The sequence below is a fragment of the Coregonus clupeaformis genome, chromosome 25 (genome assembly GCF_020615455.1).
Source record: "Coregonus clupeaformis isolate EN_2021a chromosome 25, ASM2061545v1, whole genome shotgun sequence".
Taxonomy (NCBI): Eukaryota; Metazoa; Chordata; class Actinopteri; order Salmoniformes; family Salmonidae; genus Coregonus; species Coregonus clupeaformis.
Genome location: NC_059216.1, coordinates 25,280,289 through 25,298,870, shown reverse-complemented (window position 1 = coordinate 25,298,870; position 18,582 = coordinate 25,280,289). Strand labels below are relative to the sequence as shown.

At 44.5% G+C, this 18,582-nt stretch overlaps 1 protein-coding gene across 5 annotated transcripts in view; it reads left to right on the top strand.

Moving 5' to 3' along the window:
• Positions 1–18,582, top strand: part of LOC121539459 (homeobox protein Meis2) — a 90,997-nt gene that overhangs the window by 33,328 nt on the left and 39,087 nt on the right. For 4 of the 5 annotated variants that reach the window (XM_041847967.2, XM_041847966.2, XM_041847972.2 and 1 more), the window contains one exon: positions 3,700–3,845. In XM_041847967.2, the coding sequence (XP_041703901.1) occupies positions 3,700–3,845 (146 nt within the window). The remainder of the gene's footprint in view (positions 1–3,699; positions 3,846–18,582) is intronic. The other variant, XM_041847968.2, reaches the window with a different exon arrangement.

The window sequence follows — 18,582 nt, the reverse complement described above, 5'->3', positions numbered from 1 at the left end:
TTATCAGGAGCAATCTGCATGAGTATAAATAATAGCATTGCGCTGAGGACAAATAAGTGTGCTCTATTTTAGAAGCCCGCAATGTGTGGTTTTGAATGTGGTTTCTGAGTTATTACTCAGTCATGTGTAGTGTGGGTGGACTGGAATGGTAGGGTAGGACATTCTTGTAGTATTGATAGGGCCACAACCTGTGTAACTAGTGGTTTCATAGTGTTCTCAGCCCTGGCCCCTAGTGCCTCCCTGAAGTGCTTAATGCCCCCTAGCCATGAAGAGTGTCCTCTGGTGTCATTGTAGCCTTCAGCAGATTGCAGGACATAGAGTAGTGTACACCTGCTATCAGAGACCCAGACCCTGAATAAGATTTTCTTATTCATACTAACAATGAATTAAATGAATGAATGAATGAATGGAGAAAAAAGAAAGTGTCAAATTGCCAGTTGGCAACCCTTAACGGATTAATTGACACATAAACAAATATTACAATAATTCACTGTGATAATTCAGTGATAATTCTTCTTCCGGTGTTCTCTGCAGTGTGCATCGCATAAAGAGTGAAAAAATGAAAGATACAAATCAATACATAATGGTAATATATTTATATTTACAGTCCTATCTCAGCTCTGAGACCAATTTACTCACTGGGAGATGTCTGAATGCATTTTTAACAACCGCCCATTGGTGATGAGAGACTTGATCTGACCATAATGTTTTCTGTGCCTCCATGGTTGTTTCTGTGTTTGTTTGATTACTCGCTCTTCATCGCGTCCGGACATTCCTAGCAGCCTGTAATGCTACCTTCTTTCTATCCGTGCATACGAAAACATGCACATACTTCCATTGTGAGCACTTTATGTCATGAAAAAAAGGGGGTAGAGAGAGAGAGAGAGAGAGAAGGAGGGAAGAAAGGGAGAGGGGAGAGGGGAGAGAGAGAGGGGTGTCTTTTCCCGTCTCCAAGGGTGCTGCTTTTCCAAAAGTGCCTGGGGCTACACTCCAGCACCTTGCCTCCCCAGGCCCTCTGCCCGCCTCCTAATAGCCATCCCCCATCTGTGTCACACGGGCAGATGATGGGGCGCTTTCCTGCCCCGCTTTTTTTTTCTCCCCGCTTTTTTTGCAGAGTGCACATCCACACAGGTTAAAATGCCAGAGTTGCCAGGGAACAGTCAGAAGCCATTAGCGTTTGGGACAATTTGCCCTGCAGCACTCCTTTTCTGGCTCATAAGAAAGGAGTGGGGGTGGATGTAAATCACCAGCTCTCCTTTAGATGTAATGAGGTTGTGTAAGTTGGGCCCTTCTCTTTTTATTTCGTTCTTTCTTTCTTTCTTCTTCCTCACTCCTCTCATCCAGAATCATAATTTATTTGATTATTTCCACCTCTTTGGGCCAGCCTTCACATTCTCTCCGGTTACTTTGTGCGTTGTCTGTGTACACATTGTGCAGATGTATATTTACATGTTTTTGTATGCATGTCATAAAGAGCAGCTCATAAATAAGATCCCATGATTGCGTGCATTAGGCATACGTACCGTATGTATGACTGTAGGAGTGTATGCGCATGTGCATATGTGAAAGAGAGAGAGAGGATTTGAAAGCCTGGGAGTCTAGTTTCACCCTAGCGGACCGGGGCAGGAGGGAGTGAGCAGGCAGGGTAATGAAGTGACAGGTCAGTCTGTAAATACTCACGGGTCGCCCCAGCCAGGGGGAGGCTATCGCATTGCAGTGAAAATGGAAACGTCAATAAAATGAATCTGCCAGCCTTTTTCCCACTGTGGCTCTATTGGATGAGCCGGATGACTTCCAGCAGGAGATTGACTTGGAAACTAGCTCTGAAAAAACAACAAAAACTCCAATACAAAAACACAAAAACCTAAAGTGTAACATTATTTAACCCAAAAGGCAGCATTGTGAAGTGTAGAAGAATGCGAGGTCCACTCTGGTTGCTGGTTTTGTTATTGAAGTGGAAAGCAACACTGGAGGAGTTAGACTAGTCCCTGCGTCTGGGTCGCTTTTCTCAGGAAGCCACACACAGTCACGCTGGGGTTACGGCTAGGCCCCAGTTTATTGTTTTAGGCTTTCCTGAACAAGGATTCGTACTTTATGGCATTTGCTGCTAATGAATACCCATTCTACAATGACAACACTCCCAGGCCGGCCACGTCCCCTATACCCATATGTCCTTCAGAGGGCTCAGTCACATCTTTATCTCCACGCAGGGAAGGAGCGCAAAGTCGGCACTGCTCTGTTTTCCTCTTTCGTGTGGCTCCCACACTAATAATGTGGAAGGAAAACACAGCACACAGACATACAGACGGACAGACAGACAGGGAAAAAGAGAGAGAAAAACATAGGGAGGAAAAAATAAGTGGGGAAAGAGAAGAGAGAAGAGAGGAGGAGGGGGAGACAGACCTTTATGCTGCATGTCCTTGTATTCTTCATCTATTTTGCATTTGACTACGCCGCCAGTCGGATCCGTTTTCTTTCCTCTCCTTTTAATGTTATTAGTTCAAATATTTATGCAAGATTAGGGCTTGTATAGGTGCCCATGATTGATGCCTCCCCAAAAACAGGAAGACATGCAAGTCTGAATTTTGAGAATGCCGGGGTCCTTCTCAGCCTTAGTGGAGGAGTTTTTCAGATACATAATTTAGATGCCCTCAAGGAAGGCTTTCAAGGCATTTGTGCCCGAGGGCAAGAAAAAATAACTATGACTGTTAAAAGTAAATCATTTTTGCTAATGCACAATTAATGGCCAGAGAAGAGGAGACAGAAAAGGCGAGGGCACAAAGATGGAAATGTTGGTTTAAAGGAGAAATGCTGCCTTGATATGCACGATTTCCTCCCGAAATCAAACACTCTTGAACATTAATGCAGGGAGAGAGAGCCGCTCTTCTACTGGCCTGCCATGCTAATCTGCTGGAGGAAGGGGGAGGTGTCACAGGGAGGGAGAGAGGGGGGTGGTGAAGAAGCGAGGGGGGGGTTCAACTCTTGTCCATTATGTGCATCAAAGTGCAACAATGAACCAAACCCAATGCACACCCCACTTCAATTCACAAGCTACTCAATTGGGTGCCCCCGAATGTTCAACTTCTGTGGGTTTGTTTGCATGTGTGTATACTGCATGTGTGTGTGTGTGTGTGTGTGTGTGTATGTGTGTTCATAAGACTCCCTTCTCAGTCCATCCAGACCCTTTGGATCAGAAAAAAAGCAAGACATTATGTCAAGCCTGTGGATTTAATTGAATTAATGTACTGTAGCCCCAAACTTGAAGCCTCCTTGTCGTTTTTCCCCTTCTTTCCCTCACTCTCTCCCTTTTTCTCCTCCTACTGAACAATCTGGAGTGGAATGAGGAGCCAAGTGTGTCTGCTTCCAACCAAAACACAGTCATTAACCCCCATCTATTCCTCTCCACTGTTCTGGGTGTGAGAACTCACCTCTAGTTCTCTGTCTACAGCAAACCCCTCTCCCTCTGTGCCTAAATCCCACTACTTCTATGCAGGCATTAGTGTAGGCTACTACTGTGTAGGCTATGGCATAGTCCTCCATCTAACTTAGATAACCCACTGGGTTAGCTTAAGCGTCTTATATATTAGGTTTAGCTTCTAGGGTTCTATCTAACCCTTTGTGGTGTTAATGCCCAGGCTTACTATTGGTCCATCTTCTGTCCTAGGCTGCTATTTAACCCTGTGTCTTGTTTCTGCCTAGGAGATGGTTTAGAGAACAGCGTGGCGTCTCCTGGCACAGGTGATGATGACGACCCGGACAAGGAGAAGAAGAGGCAGAAGAAGCGCGGCATCTTCCCCAAGGTGGCCACCAACATCATGAGGGCGTGGCTGTTCCAGCATCTTACGGTGAGTACCCACATAGTGGAGCTGCCTGTGCACACTGGGGCCGGAACTAGGGCTGTGGCAGTCATGACATTTATTTTCAGCCGGTGATTGTCAAGCAAATAACTGCCGGTCTCACGGTAATTTACCGTTAATTAACATAAACACATTTAGCATCGCCTGGCTTCCACGCATAGCCTACAAGCCACTGATGCAGACCTTTGGAACATCTACATTTTAAAATTCTAATAAATCCATTTAATATAGCCTACACCATCACAATAAATCCATTATTTATTTAGACAGGTCTAAAGAAACATGATACAAAGAAAATGTAGTATATTTCAGAAGAACAGAATAGCATACACTTCATCAGTCTCTCATTCACAATTTGACAAGCACTTGATAATGCCTCGAATTTCCCGGTGGCAGTAATGCCCCCTAAAAAAAAACATGCCTTATGCGGCCAGTGGCCGTTGTGCCCTTGTATTGAATATAATAATTATAATTCCCTTCTCCTGGCTGCGTGTTCTGAAGCACCTCTCACTCACATGGCTCTCTCAGATATCTCAATTCTTATTAGCCAATGTCCATCACGTGATGGGTTCTTCTCACAGGTGTCTATCTCAGCTCCGAAGTAGGCTACAAGTGAAGACAGACACATCGGGGATGCAACTACGCGCATCCTTATCGAATTCCGAGGCGCATATTGAAGATGTTAGAAGAACTGTCCACATTTACTTTTCGTCAGCCAACAAGATGAGTAGGCCTAACGAACAGCAAAAGCACTAGCCTATGTCAATCTACTATCCCCCCTATTCTATTGGTCAACTTGTCCTTCTGTGCGATAAATAAATATTCCAAACATAGTCTGGGACAGTTGTGGGATGCGATACATCCCAAATTAATACAAAATTTTTTGTTTTGTAAAGCATTGAGGCTGATGCAACAGATCAGAACATTGAGCCTAAAATGTTGATAAACTATTAGGCTATTTGTTCACATTATAAGCACAGCAATGCGCACACGGCAGTAGGCTATAAGCACGAATGTTCCAAAATGCAATCAATTAGCGGGAAAACACCATTCTCAAAATGTATCACAAATGCGATTATGCATGTAATGCTTTATTATAAAGGTGCATTTTTATGGTGAAAATGATCTTCTCCAAACTTGAAACTCACGCGGCGTCTATCTATATCAGTTAGGCTCTACACTGGTTGTATACGGATTAATGTGCTTAATTCTAAGAAGTTATTTGGCCAACTTGTCAGAATGATTAGAGGGACAATAGAGTGCTGAGTACCAGGCAGTTAGCAAATTTGGTAGGCTACTAATGACCATCAGCAGCATCAGAGCTTGGAGAAGCCTAATTACCGTGACTAAACAGTCACGTGGAATTTGACTGCGGTCATGACTCATGACTGCCGGTATGACCGTAATACGGTCACCGTAACAGCCCTAGCTGGGACAATACCAGTATCGCGATACTCGTTACTATTTTGGCAAGGAAATATTTAACTTCTTTAGGAAAACAGCCCTAATGTTGGAAATAAACATTTGTCATCCAGAGTCACATTTATTTATTTTCCAAGCTGTAGCACACAATATTTTACATACAGCAGGTTTTTAAAGGACCAAAGAGTTTGGTCTGCTTCTTGTTTTTATTTTTGGCATGGAAAAAATATTGTGATATCGTCACAGCCCTAGTGCATACACATTGGATGAACCTTAATTGGGAAGGACAGGCTCGTGGTAATGACTGGAGCAGAATAAGTGGAATGGTATCAAATACATCACACACGTGATTTCTATGTGTTTGATGCCATTCCATCAAGTCCGTTCCGGCCATTATTATGAGCTGTCCTCCCGTCAGCAGCCTCCTGTGACACACATATACACACCTGTCACTGACCTGTCATTGGTCAGAGTGACCGGGTCAATTCAATCAGACAAAGCCAGTTTGCTCTGCTGGAGAGCCTCTGAGATGTGGAGGTAGTGCTGACACCTAGGCTAGTGTAGCATCAGCAGCCCTGTCCACTGGTTTGGCACATACTGCACATCACATTGCCTGTGAATACAATACTGGCTCTGTGTTTATTCTACACTGACAGCTATGGGGAAGGGTTTTCGATGAACATCAGGTTATTTCTTGTTATTGGGGAATGTATATGTGTTTTTGGTGTGTATGGTATGTTTAACCCTTTGACACGTACCAATAGACGGGTGTGATCATTCTACAGTGGTCCCTGCAGCGTACGCTCAAACCGGTGTGATTAGAACGCTTATTTCGAACGTCCAGTTTCGATTGATGCAACAGTCAGCGTTTGAGCTGGCCACACTGTTTTTTCACAGAAACATTTTGCACAAACACAGTCCTAAAGAATTCTGTCCTGAATGTGACCAGTTTATTTTTGGATGCAATGTTCAGACATTCACAGAAGTAGCGACAACATAACACAATCATCCAAACCTGAAAATGTAGCCTACATTAGTCCTAGCGCTAACTGAAGAAAGATTGACTAACACAAGTGGTCATATTTAGCTAACTCTCGGCTGACAGAAACCACAATATGAATTATTTGTCACCAGCATTTGAAAACGTGAATAAAACTGTAAATACATTATGCTCCATACATACATGCATATATCATATATACATACATACTGTATGCTACAGTAGAAATGACAACACGATAAACAGAAAATAAGGCACTTACTTTGATAGGAATGCACACGTCCAAAGTTATTATTTGTAAGGAAAACAACAATGAAGGCAATAGAGTGCCAGCCAGAAAATGTTTGTACAAGACTGCGCAAATGTCTGCATACTTGATCTGGGGAAACACTGGGGAAGTGCTTGGGCTCTCAATGAAGAGAGAAGTCTGTCCGGCTCAGTAAAGCCTCAAACATAAATTGTCCGCAACAGTGAAATGGGCTACTTCTATGTGAATTAATGAGGAGGAGGAACACACCTCACTCCAAACTGTTGTTAGAAAATAAAACTTGTTAGAAAATAATTTGAAATAGACAAGTTGAAACATAGATAATTAGCAGGCAGCGCGGGTTAACTGTCCAGTTGCGTAACAATCACATTTTGGAACAGTGAGTGCATTCTGACATCACGTACATAAAACAGCTGATGCTGGGGCGACCGTTAGAGATATTTGGAACTCACACGTGAAAAAGTTAATATGCGTGTTATGTCAGTGCCATTTTTAGTATTGCCTTTTACATTCAAATGAAAAATGAGAGACGTTTTTCTATCACTTACTGTATGTCTTAAGCATAAACAGTACTTGTTCTTTGTTGTATTTCCTCTAAACACCCCAAAATGGATCAAACTCACATCCCTCTAATGCTGCTGTGTTACAACAACAGCACGTAACAGTTCTACTGTAATTCAAAACCTAAATCTCTCTCCAATCCTCACTTTTGATGATAATTTTCTCAATTTCATATGGGGAAAATATTCTGTCCGTTGTTTGAGGTTGAGAGGTTGCATGTTAAGATGGCTTCTCTCCATAGATCAGAGGAGCTTGTTTGTTTGCCTCACTCTCTCTCTCCTTGCCGAACACTTAAATCAGACAACATCTGACAACGGCTCATTCACTTCAGTAGGCAAAGAGTGACGCTACGCCTTGGATGAACTATTCAGAGGACACATTCATTCTGTGGATAGTTTGGAAATGAATATCTGTGTGTGGGTGGAGAGAGTGGGGGCTATGTGTGTGTACTTGTGTGTTTGTGTGTTTGTGTGTGTGTGTGTGTGCTTATTAGTAGGGAGGGTCCCTGTCAAGCCGCTGTAGAGTCAGGAGTCACTGAACAGAGTGTTTGTGTGCACTGAGGTGATGCAGCTAGCCAGGCAGCATGGTCCAAGAGAAGGGAGTGTGTGTGTGTGTGTGTGTGTTTGTGTGTGTATGGGGGGTCACATAATGGGGGTTGGGAAGGTTGGGGTTGTCATGTCCCACCGCCCTCTCTGATGTCAGGACATTATCAGAGCAGCGGTCTGTATTGATTTGGACAGGGAGGTCTGATTTCAGGCAGGGAGGTGGACGGGACACACAAGCTGGTGCCTGCTGAGGGGGGCAGAGGCGTTAGGATGGACGGAGTGATAGGAGGAAAGAGGGATGAATGAATGGAGAAGAAGAATGAGGGAGGAAGGAAGGTAGTGAGCCAGGGCAGGCCAGAACCCCAAGATGATCCTGATCCTCTCATTTAAGAGGGTCAGGTGTCCCCTATGCCCCCCTGTGTCTGCGTTGCGCAAAGCCCCTGCCCCCCTGATTACCTAACCAAAACCCAAATAATGAGTGGCTAGCAAATAAGGCCTAATTGAAAGGGCTGTAAATCCATTACATGTTGGTCAGGGAGAATCAGGAGTGCTTTAATCACTTGTATCTATTCAGAAGCAGTGGAGCTGTAGCAGCACAGCCCCTAGCCTCGCAGCACCACACACAGCACAGAGCTTATTATTCTCAGCATTATCAAAATGACTTCACAGCTGTTCACGGCAAGGCTACATCTCCTTGGCTGGAGATTTCTCCCCAACCCGCAGAATAGAATGGGCTTCATTTGGAAACTGACAGTGTGAGGGAGAGAATATGAAAAAAATAACAGATTTTTCCCCTCTTCTTTTGCCTGCCATGAGCTTGAAGTTGGATGGTTGTTCCATGTGTGAAGGAGGGAAAAAGGGGAAGAAAGAGAGGGTTGAACATTTTGGAGCGCCACCAACCAGGGTGGTTAGACACACACGTCTCCCTCGATAATTTGGTGTGCTCATACAACACGACATGGCCAAAAGTATGTGGACACCTGCTCGTCGAACACCTCATTCCAAAATCATGGGCATTAATATGGAGTTGGTCCCCCCTTTGCTGCTGTAACAGCCTCCACTCTTCTGGGAAGGCTTTCCACTAGATGTTGGAACATTGCTGCGGGGACTTGCTTCCATTCAGCCACAAGAGCATTAGTGAGATCAGGCACTGATGTTGGGCGATTAGGCCTGGCTTGCAGTCGGAGTTCCAATTCATCCCAAAGGTGTTCGATAGGGTTGAGGTCAGGGCTCTGTGCAGGCCAGTCAAGTTCTTCCACAGCGATCACGGGGGCATTGTCATGCTGAAACAGGAAACTGTTGCCACAAAGTTGGAAGCACAGAATCATCTAGAACGTCATTGTATGCTCTAGAGTTAAGATTTCCCTTCACTGGAACTAAGGGGCCTAGTCTGAACCGTGAAAAACAGCCCCAGACCATTATTCCTCCTCCACCAAACTTTACAGTTTGCACTATGCATTTGGGCAGGTAGCGTTCTCCTGGCATCCGCTGAACCCAGATTCGTCCGTCGGACTGCCAGATGGTGAAGTGTGATTCATCACTCCAGAGAATGCGTTTCCACTGGTCCAGAGTTCAATAGTGGCAAGCTTTACACCGCTCCAGTCGACGCTTGGCATTGTGCATGGTGATGTTAGGCTTGTGTGCGGCTGCTCGGCCATGGAAACCCATTTCATGAAGTTCCCGACGAACAGTTATTGTGCTGACGTTGCTTCCAGAGGCAGTTTGGAACTCGGTAGTGAGTGTTGCAACCGAGGACAGATGACGCGCCACGCGATTCAGCACTCGGCGGTCCCGTTCTGTGAGCTTGTATGGCCTACCACTTCGCGGCTGAGCCGTTGTTGCTCCTAGACATTTCCACTTCACAAAAACATCACTTACAGTTGACTGGGGCAGCTCTAGCAGGGCAGAAATATGACGAACTGATATGTTGGAAAGGTGGCATCCTGTGACAGTGCCACGTTGAGAGTCACTGAGCTCTTCAGTAAGGCCATTCTACTGCCAGTGTTTGTCTATGGAGATTGCATGTCTGTGTGCTCAATTTTATACACCTGTCAGCAACGGGTGTGACTGAAATAGCCTAATGCACTAATTTGAAGTGGTGTCCACATACTTTTGGTGATGTAGTGTAAGTAGATATGTCTCGCTTTATTGAGGGATCATTAGGCTTCTTTCCTGGCGACTCGAGGAATGCCTGTTTGAAGGCCTCTCACAGTTCCAATGCTCCCCCGCTCCAAAAAAGCAGAGAAAGAAGCAAAGAAAGCTTTGCAGCCTCTCCACCAATTTCCTTTAGAATTGTTTTAAAATTGCATTGAAAGAGTGGAAAGGGGAGACCCAATAGATTGGATCCAGGGGCAGTTGTTCTAATTCAGAGAAGTAAAGCTTTCAAAACCCCTTTTTTCACACTCTCCTTTATTACCTCTCCTGCTTTTAGATGTTTTCTCAAATCTTTATTTGTCTCTTTTGTGAGACGCCCAGGCCAGTCTTGTACAAGCAATAATCCCTCCCTTTTAACCTACCTTAATGTTTTGTTCGTCGAAAAAGAAGACTAATTTAATTATCCCCCTCTACTTTACTCTAGCCCCCCAATCCATCCACACACACACTCACACACATACACACCCATTCACCTTTTCTTTTAATTTGTTAGGCAAATGTACTTTCCATTTCAGGATGCGTTTGTGCAGGAGCGAATTCTTGGGGACTTTGGCCCCTGAATGGCCTATTGCGGCATTCTTCCATTGACACATTCATTAACTGAGGCAGAGAGTGAAAGGTAGCGGGGCTTGTATTTTCTCCAGCATGCTAGCTTCTCCACCATGAGAGCGACCACAGGGGTCTCCCTACATATGTTCTCAACATCCAGCCATTGTCACCTATTCTGAAAGAGCTCAAAAGGACGGGACCCCCTTCACACCACGAAAAACAACACAGGCCAACAGTAACAATTGTTGGCTTTCGGATTCAGAATAATAAAATCGCCTCCCCCCTCCGCTACCCTCCCTCCTCTCCCCCCTCCTGGGTTCATCCTGACCTCACACTCTCATGGGAGAAATCGCAGGGCGGCTTTCTTCATCACAATCAGATATGGAAAATAGGCCTGCTTCAATTGGCACTTGCCCCTCAGTCCTTCACCGGCCTTCAGTCAGCCTTCAGTCAGCCCAGGGAGAATGAAACACAGCTTTTTGTGTGTGGCAGCCGAGATTTGATATCTTTTATACGTAATGAATACGACGGCAATTATTCATTAGAGTTATTGTGATAAGCCCAGCCTCTTTCATGTATGTATTCATATAGCAGCAGAAAGCATGCGAGCTGGCATCTTTTAATGCCCCGTTTGGAATTGGCAAACTGCTGAGATCAGCTGGCGCAAGCTGGTAGTAGAGGGCCAGAGACACTCTCTCCCTCTCCCCTCCCTCCCCTTCTCTCCCTCCCTCTGTCTGAGTTTCTGGATGTCTTCCAGTCACATTAAGGGAAGGGAAATACCAGACTGTTGGTATAAGCTTTTCAATACTACAGGGAGATTATGTTATCAGAAAGGTAAACTTCACAGTTAGGGGTAAAATGTTCGACTGCGCTTCAAAAGCAGGGAAGCAGAAAGGGAAGGAGGGACGGAGGGAGGGAGGGAGGGAGGGATGGAGAAACAGGAAGATAGGATAGATGTAAGGAGCAGAGGAGAGGGAAAGAGGGAGGTGGGCTCTAGGGAGAAAAGGGAAGACATAGGCAGGGTGAGATAGACAGAGAGTGAGGTTGTGTTGCTAGGCTAACTGCTAGCTGGGGCGTTTCCATAGCAGTAAAAGGGGCTGCCCCTTCATTTGGCAAGTTCTCCTAATTAGCCTTTTGGCGCCCTCAGCCTTCCTCTTTTGTAGCAACCTGCTAGCCCTCTGTTAGCCCCCAATAGACCCTGCTAAGGCAAGGGTCGACCAGGCAATGAAAACAGGAAGCACTCAGATACAAAGATACCACTCCTGGCCTGGCCTTGTCTTTTGACTAACCTAAATCCTCAAACACCTATAAAAATAAATAGGGGACCTCAGGAGCAGACCTAGTGGGGCTAGTGTGAGAGTGTGTGTGTGTGTGGGTGTCTGTGTGTGTATGTGTGTGTTTGTGTGTGTGTGTGCATGTGCGTGTGTGTGTGTGTGTGTGTGTGCATGCATGTGCGTGTACGTGTGTGTGCATGTACGTGTGTGTGTGTGTGTGCATGTGCGTGCGTTCACCCATATGTGTAATGCAGTCTATGAAGGAAGGGGTTGCACTCTCAGGCAGGCATCAAGCATCTCAGGTTTTGTGCTGGGCCATGCACCGTTTTGGCTGGGGTGTTTGGGGAAATGCTGTTAAGCTGCTAAGCCAGGTATATTGCTCCCCTGGGCTCTCTGAAAGGGAAGTGATATATCCCATGGTCAGTTTGGGGGTCCTCCATTGAGCCAAACAACACTTTCACGTGGGTTAATTTGAATTGTGTTTCGTATAGAGCCCTGCTGCGTATCCACTGGAATCTTAGATATGACTGGTATCTTTCACTGCCAAAGGGTGTGACTGAATGTTGTGAATCTTTGTGTTATTGAGAATAATGAGTTATTTATATCATGGGGATTTTTATCTCCTACAATCATGGGTGTATGAAGACATCTGTAAGTCAGATGCTGCAAGGTAGGAATGCCATGAGTGTCATGTCATTGTGACATGGTGACTGCCATGATCCAGGGCAAAATTGGTTACGCAAACATAACTATCAATGGTAACATAGGCAACCACAGCGGCAGTAGGGAGATGGCACCTATAGTATTAACCCTCTCAATATAGGGTTTAACATGACGTGATGAGTAGATGAGTAGTGATGATGTGATGAGTAGATGAGTAGTGATGACGTGATGAGTAGAAGAGTAGTGATGATGTGATGAGTAGAAGAGTAGTGATGACATGATGAGTAGATGGTTAGTGATGACGTGATGAGTAGATGAGTAGTGATGACGTGATGAGTAGATGAGGACGTGATGAGTAGTGATGATGTGATGACGTGATGAGTAGATGAGTAGTGATGACGTGATGAGTAGTGATGACGTGATGAGTAGTGATGACGTGGTGAGTAGATGAGTAGTGATGACATGATGAGTAGCGATGACATGATGATGTGATGAGTAGATGAGTAGTGATGACGTGATGAGTGGATGAGTAGTGATGATGTGATGAGTAGATGAGTATGTGATGAGTAGATATGACGTGATGAGTAGATAAGTAGTGATGACGTGATGAGTAGTGATGACATGATGACGTGATGAGTAGATGAGTAGTGATGATGTGATGAGTAGATGAGTAGTGATGATGTGATGAGTAGATGAGTATGTGATGAGTAGATATGACGTGATGAGTAGATGAGTAGTGATGACATGATGAGTAGCGATGACATGATGATGTGATGAGTAGATGAGTAGTGATGATGTAATGAGTAGATGAGTAGTGATGACGTGATGAGTAGATGAGTAGTGATGACGTGATGAGTAGTGATGACGTTATGACGTGATGAGTAGATGAGTAGTTATGACGTGATGAGTAGTGATGACGTGGTGAGTAGATGAGTAGTGATGAGTAGATGAGTAGTGATGACGTGATGAGAAGTGATGATATGTTGACGTGATGAGTAGATGAGTAGTGATGACGTAATGAGTAGATGAGTAGTGATGACGTGATGACGTGATGAGTAGATGAGTAGTGATGACGTGATGAGTAGATGAGGACGTGATGAGTAGTGATGATGTGATGACGTGATGAGTAGATGAGTAGTGATGACGTGATGAGTAGTGATGACGTGATGAGTAGTGATGACGTGGTGAGTAGATGAGTAGTGATGACATGATGAGTAAGCGATGACATGATGATGTGATGAGTAGATGAGTAGTGATGACGTGATGAGTGGATGAGTAGTGATGATGTGATGAGTAGATGAGTATGTGATGAGTAGATATGACGTGATGAGTAGATAAGTAGTGATGACGTGATGAGTAGTGATGACATGATGACGTGATGAGTAGATGAGTAGTGATGATGTGATGAGTAGATGAGTAGTGATGATGTGATGAGTAGATGAGTATGTGATGAGTAGATATGACGTGATGAGTAGATGAGTAGTGATGACATGATGAGTAGCGATGACATGATGATGTGATGAGTAGATGAGTAGTGATGATGTAATGAGTAGATGAGTAGTGATGACGTGATGAGTAGATGAGTAGTGATGACGTGATGAGTAGTGATGACGTTATGACGTGATGAGTAGATGAGTAGTTATGACGTGATGAGTAGTGATGACGTGGTGAGTAGATGAGTAGTGATGAGTAGATGAGTAGTGATGACGTGATGAGAAGTGATGATATGTTGACGTGATGAGTAGATGAGTAGTGATGACGTAATGAGTAGATGAGTAGTGATGACGTGATGACGTGATGAGTAGATGAGTAGTGATGACGTGATGAGTAGATGAGGACGTGATGAGTAGTGATGATGTGATGACGTGATGAGTAGATGAGTAGTGATGACGTGATGAGTAGTGATGACGTGATGAGTAGTGATGACGTGGTGAGTAGATGAGTAGTGATGACATGATGAGTAGCGATGACATGATGATGTGATGAGTAGATGAGTAGTGATGACGTGATGAGTAGATGAGTAGTGATGATGTGATGAGTAGATGAGTATGTGATGAGTAGATATGACGTGATGAGTAGATAAGTAGTGATGACGTGATGAGTAGTGATGACATGATGACGTGATGAGTAGATGAGTAGTGATGATGTGATGAGTAGATGAGTAGTGATGATGTGATGAGTAGATGAGTATGTGATGAGTAGATATGACGTGATGAGTAGATGAGTAGTGATGACATGATGAGTAGCGATGACATGATGATGTGATGAGTAGATGAGTAGTGATGATGTAATGAGTAGATGAGTAGTGATGACGTGATGAGTAGATGAGTAGTGATGACGTGATGAGTAGTGATGACGTTATGACGTGATGAGTAGATGAGTAGTTATGACGTGATGAGTAGTGATGACGTGGTGAGTAGATGAGTAGTGATGAGTAGATGAGTAGTGATGACGTGATGAGAAGTGATGATATGTTGACGTGATGAGTAGATGAGTAGTGATGACGTAATGAGTAGATGAGTAGTGATGACGTGATGACGTGATGAGTAGATGAGTAGTGATGACGTGATTAGTAGTGATGACGTGATGATGTGATGAGTAGATGAGTAGTGATGACGTGATGAGTAGATGAGTAGTGATGACGTGGTGAGTAGATGAGTAGTAATGACGTGATGAGTAGATGCGTAGTGATAACTTGATGAGTAGTGATGACGTGAGGATGTGATGAGTAGATGAGTAGTGATGACGTGATGAGTAGATGAGTAGTGATGACGTGATGAGTAGTGATGACGTGGTGAGTAGATGAGTAGTGATGAGTAGATGAGTAGTGATGACGTGATGAGAAGTGATGATATGTTGACGTGATGAGTAGATGAGTAGTGATGACGTAATGAGTAGATGAGTAGTGATGACGTGATGACGTGATGACGTGATGAGTAGATGAGTAGTGATGACGTGATTAGTAGTGATGACGTGATGATGTGATGAGTAGATGAGTAGTGATGACGTGATGAGTAGTGATGACGTGGTGAGTAGATGAGTAGTAATGACGTGATGAGTAGATGCGTAGTGATAACTTGATGAGTAGTGATGACGTGATGATGTGATGAGTAGATGAGTAGTGATGATGTGATGAGTAGATGAGTAGTGATGACGTGATGAGTAGATGAGTAGTAATGACGTGATGAGTAGATGAGTAGTGGTGACTTGATGAGTAGTTGAGTAGTGATGACGTGATGAGTAGATGGGTAGTGATAACTTGATGAGTAGTGATGACGTGATGACGTGATGTGTAGATGAGTAGTGATGACGTGATGAGTAGATGAGTAGTGATAACTTGATGAGTAGTGATGACGTGATGACGTGATGTGTAGATGAGTAGTGATGACGTGATGAGTAGATGAGTAGTGGTGACTTGATGAGTAGTTGAGTAGTGATGACGTGATGAGTAGATGGGTAGTGATGACATGTCAGCACCACAAACATCACTAGCAAATGAACACAGAACACTCTCCCCCTCAACCTAGCATTAGTCTCCATGGTGACCAGGTGTCATCTCCAGATCGAGCCCCGATGGGAGTGGCTCTGTGAACCGACCCTTTAGAGAGCGAGAGAGACATAAAAGAGCCTGGCTAGCTAGGTCATTCTGGAGTCATGGGCTTTGCAGTGTTGGCCAAGCTTGGTAACCAGTGTTTGTCCGAAACGATAAACAAGTGCACTAGTCTGCCTTCGAAAAAGAGAGGACGGCCGGTTGTGTTTGAGTAGACTAAACATCTCTCTCTGTAGTGTCCCCTGTCTGTCTCTCTGTTAGTCTGTTTGAGTCCTTCTAATCCATGTGTATTGTTAGGGCCACCGCTATAGCCATATCACATCTGCAAACAATTTGAAATACACAACCGTTCTCATTTTACAGCACTGTTTTTAAAACTGTTTATACCATATTTTTGCTGCCTACACAATGTATTTTTATTCCACTAGAATTGGATATGATTTTGTATGTTTATATGAGATAAAGAGTATGTTTTTGTACTACTCTGGGTATTCATTGGGAGGGTAGTGGTTTCATTTTCTCTTCTCACTGAGTTTGTTTTGTGTTTTGTGAGGTACAGGAGGGGGTGTAAGGGAGAAAGGGGGGTTGATGGGGGTTCCTAAGGGGTCACGGAGGTTCAGGGCTGAAGGAGGCCCACACACTAATCTGTCATGTGCTCATTTGCCTCGGAGCCAAGAAGTCAGCTCTCCAGTCAGCCGTGGCAACCCAGGCGACAGTTTGGTTCACCGCCGCTGCATACCCTTGTGTGTGTGTATGCTTACACATACCTCATGCCCCCAGGCTTATATGCCTAAAAGAAAGAGAGAGTTGCCATATTACGTGTACATATATGGAGTCTCTATCTGAAGTTTACTAAACAAAAGTGAAGCAACAATACATCAGGAGAGAGGAGAGTGGCTGTATTTTGGAAGTCACTGAAGTCAGGGATAATGATTGAAGGGGAGCTTCAGGTGTGGTGAGGAGGGGCCTTTGGTTCCTCTAACTAATGCTGCTCAGCTCAGCGACCCTGGAACGAGGACACAAGTCACCTCAGCTCAGTCTACCATCTGTTCCTCGCTAGCCTTGTTCTCACATGGCCCTGTGAAGCTGGGAAGCTGCCTCACCGCCAGTCAGTCCTCATTGATAAAGACACAGAACTAAACCTTCCACCAGAAGATAAAACCATGACAACCAAAAACTAGACCCCAATAAATGTTTTCATTTCAAACAGTTTTTGTCTACCAGGGATTTACAAGAACGAGAAATACCTTTTTTCATACAAGAGAAAGAGAGAAAAAACTCCCTGAAAGTTTAGAAGGTGGTATCCAGTGACTCCCCTTTTTCCTGGGCTGTATAATTATATGACAAGCCACATCAACCTTTGGTTGTTTCATGTCGGATACTTTTTACAGTAATTCCCAGTGGTGTTGGTGTGTCGTGATTGACAAAGCTTTGTTTACAATACGCACAGCCCTGTAGTCTGTGGCTGGCTGGCTGCTCCACAGGTTTAGTGGAGCATTAGGGGGTAATAGCCGTGAATTGTTTCACGCGCCGACATTAGACATTTTCACTTGGCCCCCTTAATCCAGATCTGTCATAGTTCCACTTCACAGATCACAATCTAGAGTGGCACTGATAGAGAATACAGAATACAGCACAGCGTTGTTGCAGTTGTTACACACCTACTGTATGTTTCTGTCAATGTCTCACATAGATCCTCATTGGCTCCCTAGATAAACAGTGTTGTGTGATATTTATTAGAGTTTACCCTACCTGTTATTAACAGGCAGTTGTGAGGACAGCCTCTCATACCTTCTCTCCTCCCCTTCTCTCTCTCCCTCCCTCCCTCCCTCCCTGTTGTTAATGCTCAGGCCTGCTGTTCGTGCCTTAACGCTCCTTGTTTAATGAAGTAGCAGAAATGAGTGCTTTCGCTAAGGGGATGTTTACAACACGTTGTTGACGCTGTTAGGAGGTGATTAAGCCATGTGAAACTCTGCAGCGCCTGCCAACAAAAAAAAGAACAACCCTCAACATGTTCTCCCATAAAGAGAAACAACACCCCAAAACAACAACAAAAGGAAAACAAATTGCAAGAGGCCAATGCATGTATGTTACCACTGATGTTTCCAGTCACGAACAAAAAATAAAATAATCCTATTTGAGAAAGCTTGAATTGTCTCAGTTGAGTGCATCTTTAGTTGAGATTAATCTCTTAAAGAGAAGCCAGGGGCTATCTGAAGCACATTCAGATGGGTGTTTACAGTGCTAGGGGCCACTTTGTGCAAGACCAGGTGCCCATACTCAGCCCCTGTTGGCCCCCTGTCGAGGTTACTGCACATGCCCTGACCTAAGCAGAAGACAAACAGAGGAGAGCCTGTGGAGTGAAGGATTTATAAACTACTGCTCCATAGCTGGAGACTCCTCTCGTCTCCTCTAAGGCCTCACACTTCAGCAAAAACAGGCCTCAGCTATCCCCTCAACCCTCGCGCCTCCCTCCCTCCTACTGGCCTAACCCACTGCTGCAGTCATAACATTGATCCATTGGCTAAGGCCAGGCCTAGCTTACTTTTTGGGAAATGGAGGTTTATGATGTAATGGACTTGGAAGGAGGGCAGTCTGTGCTACAGTATGCGGTGCCCCAATGGTGGGAAAACTCCAAACCAGGACTGGCTCTGTTACAGATGGAGAGGCCCAGAATATCTGAGGTTTTCCTTGTCCTTGTTTTGTGTGGTTTTCTTCTCCATTGCAGACTGTGTTAGA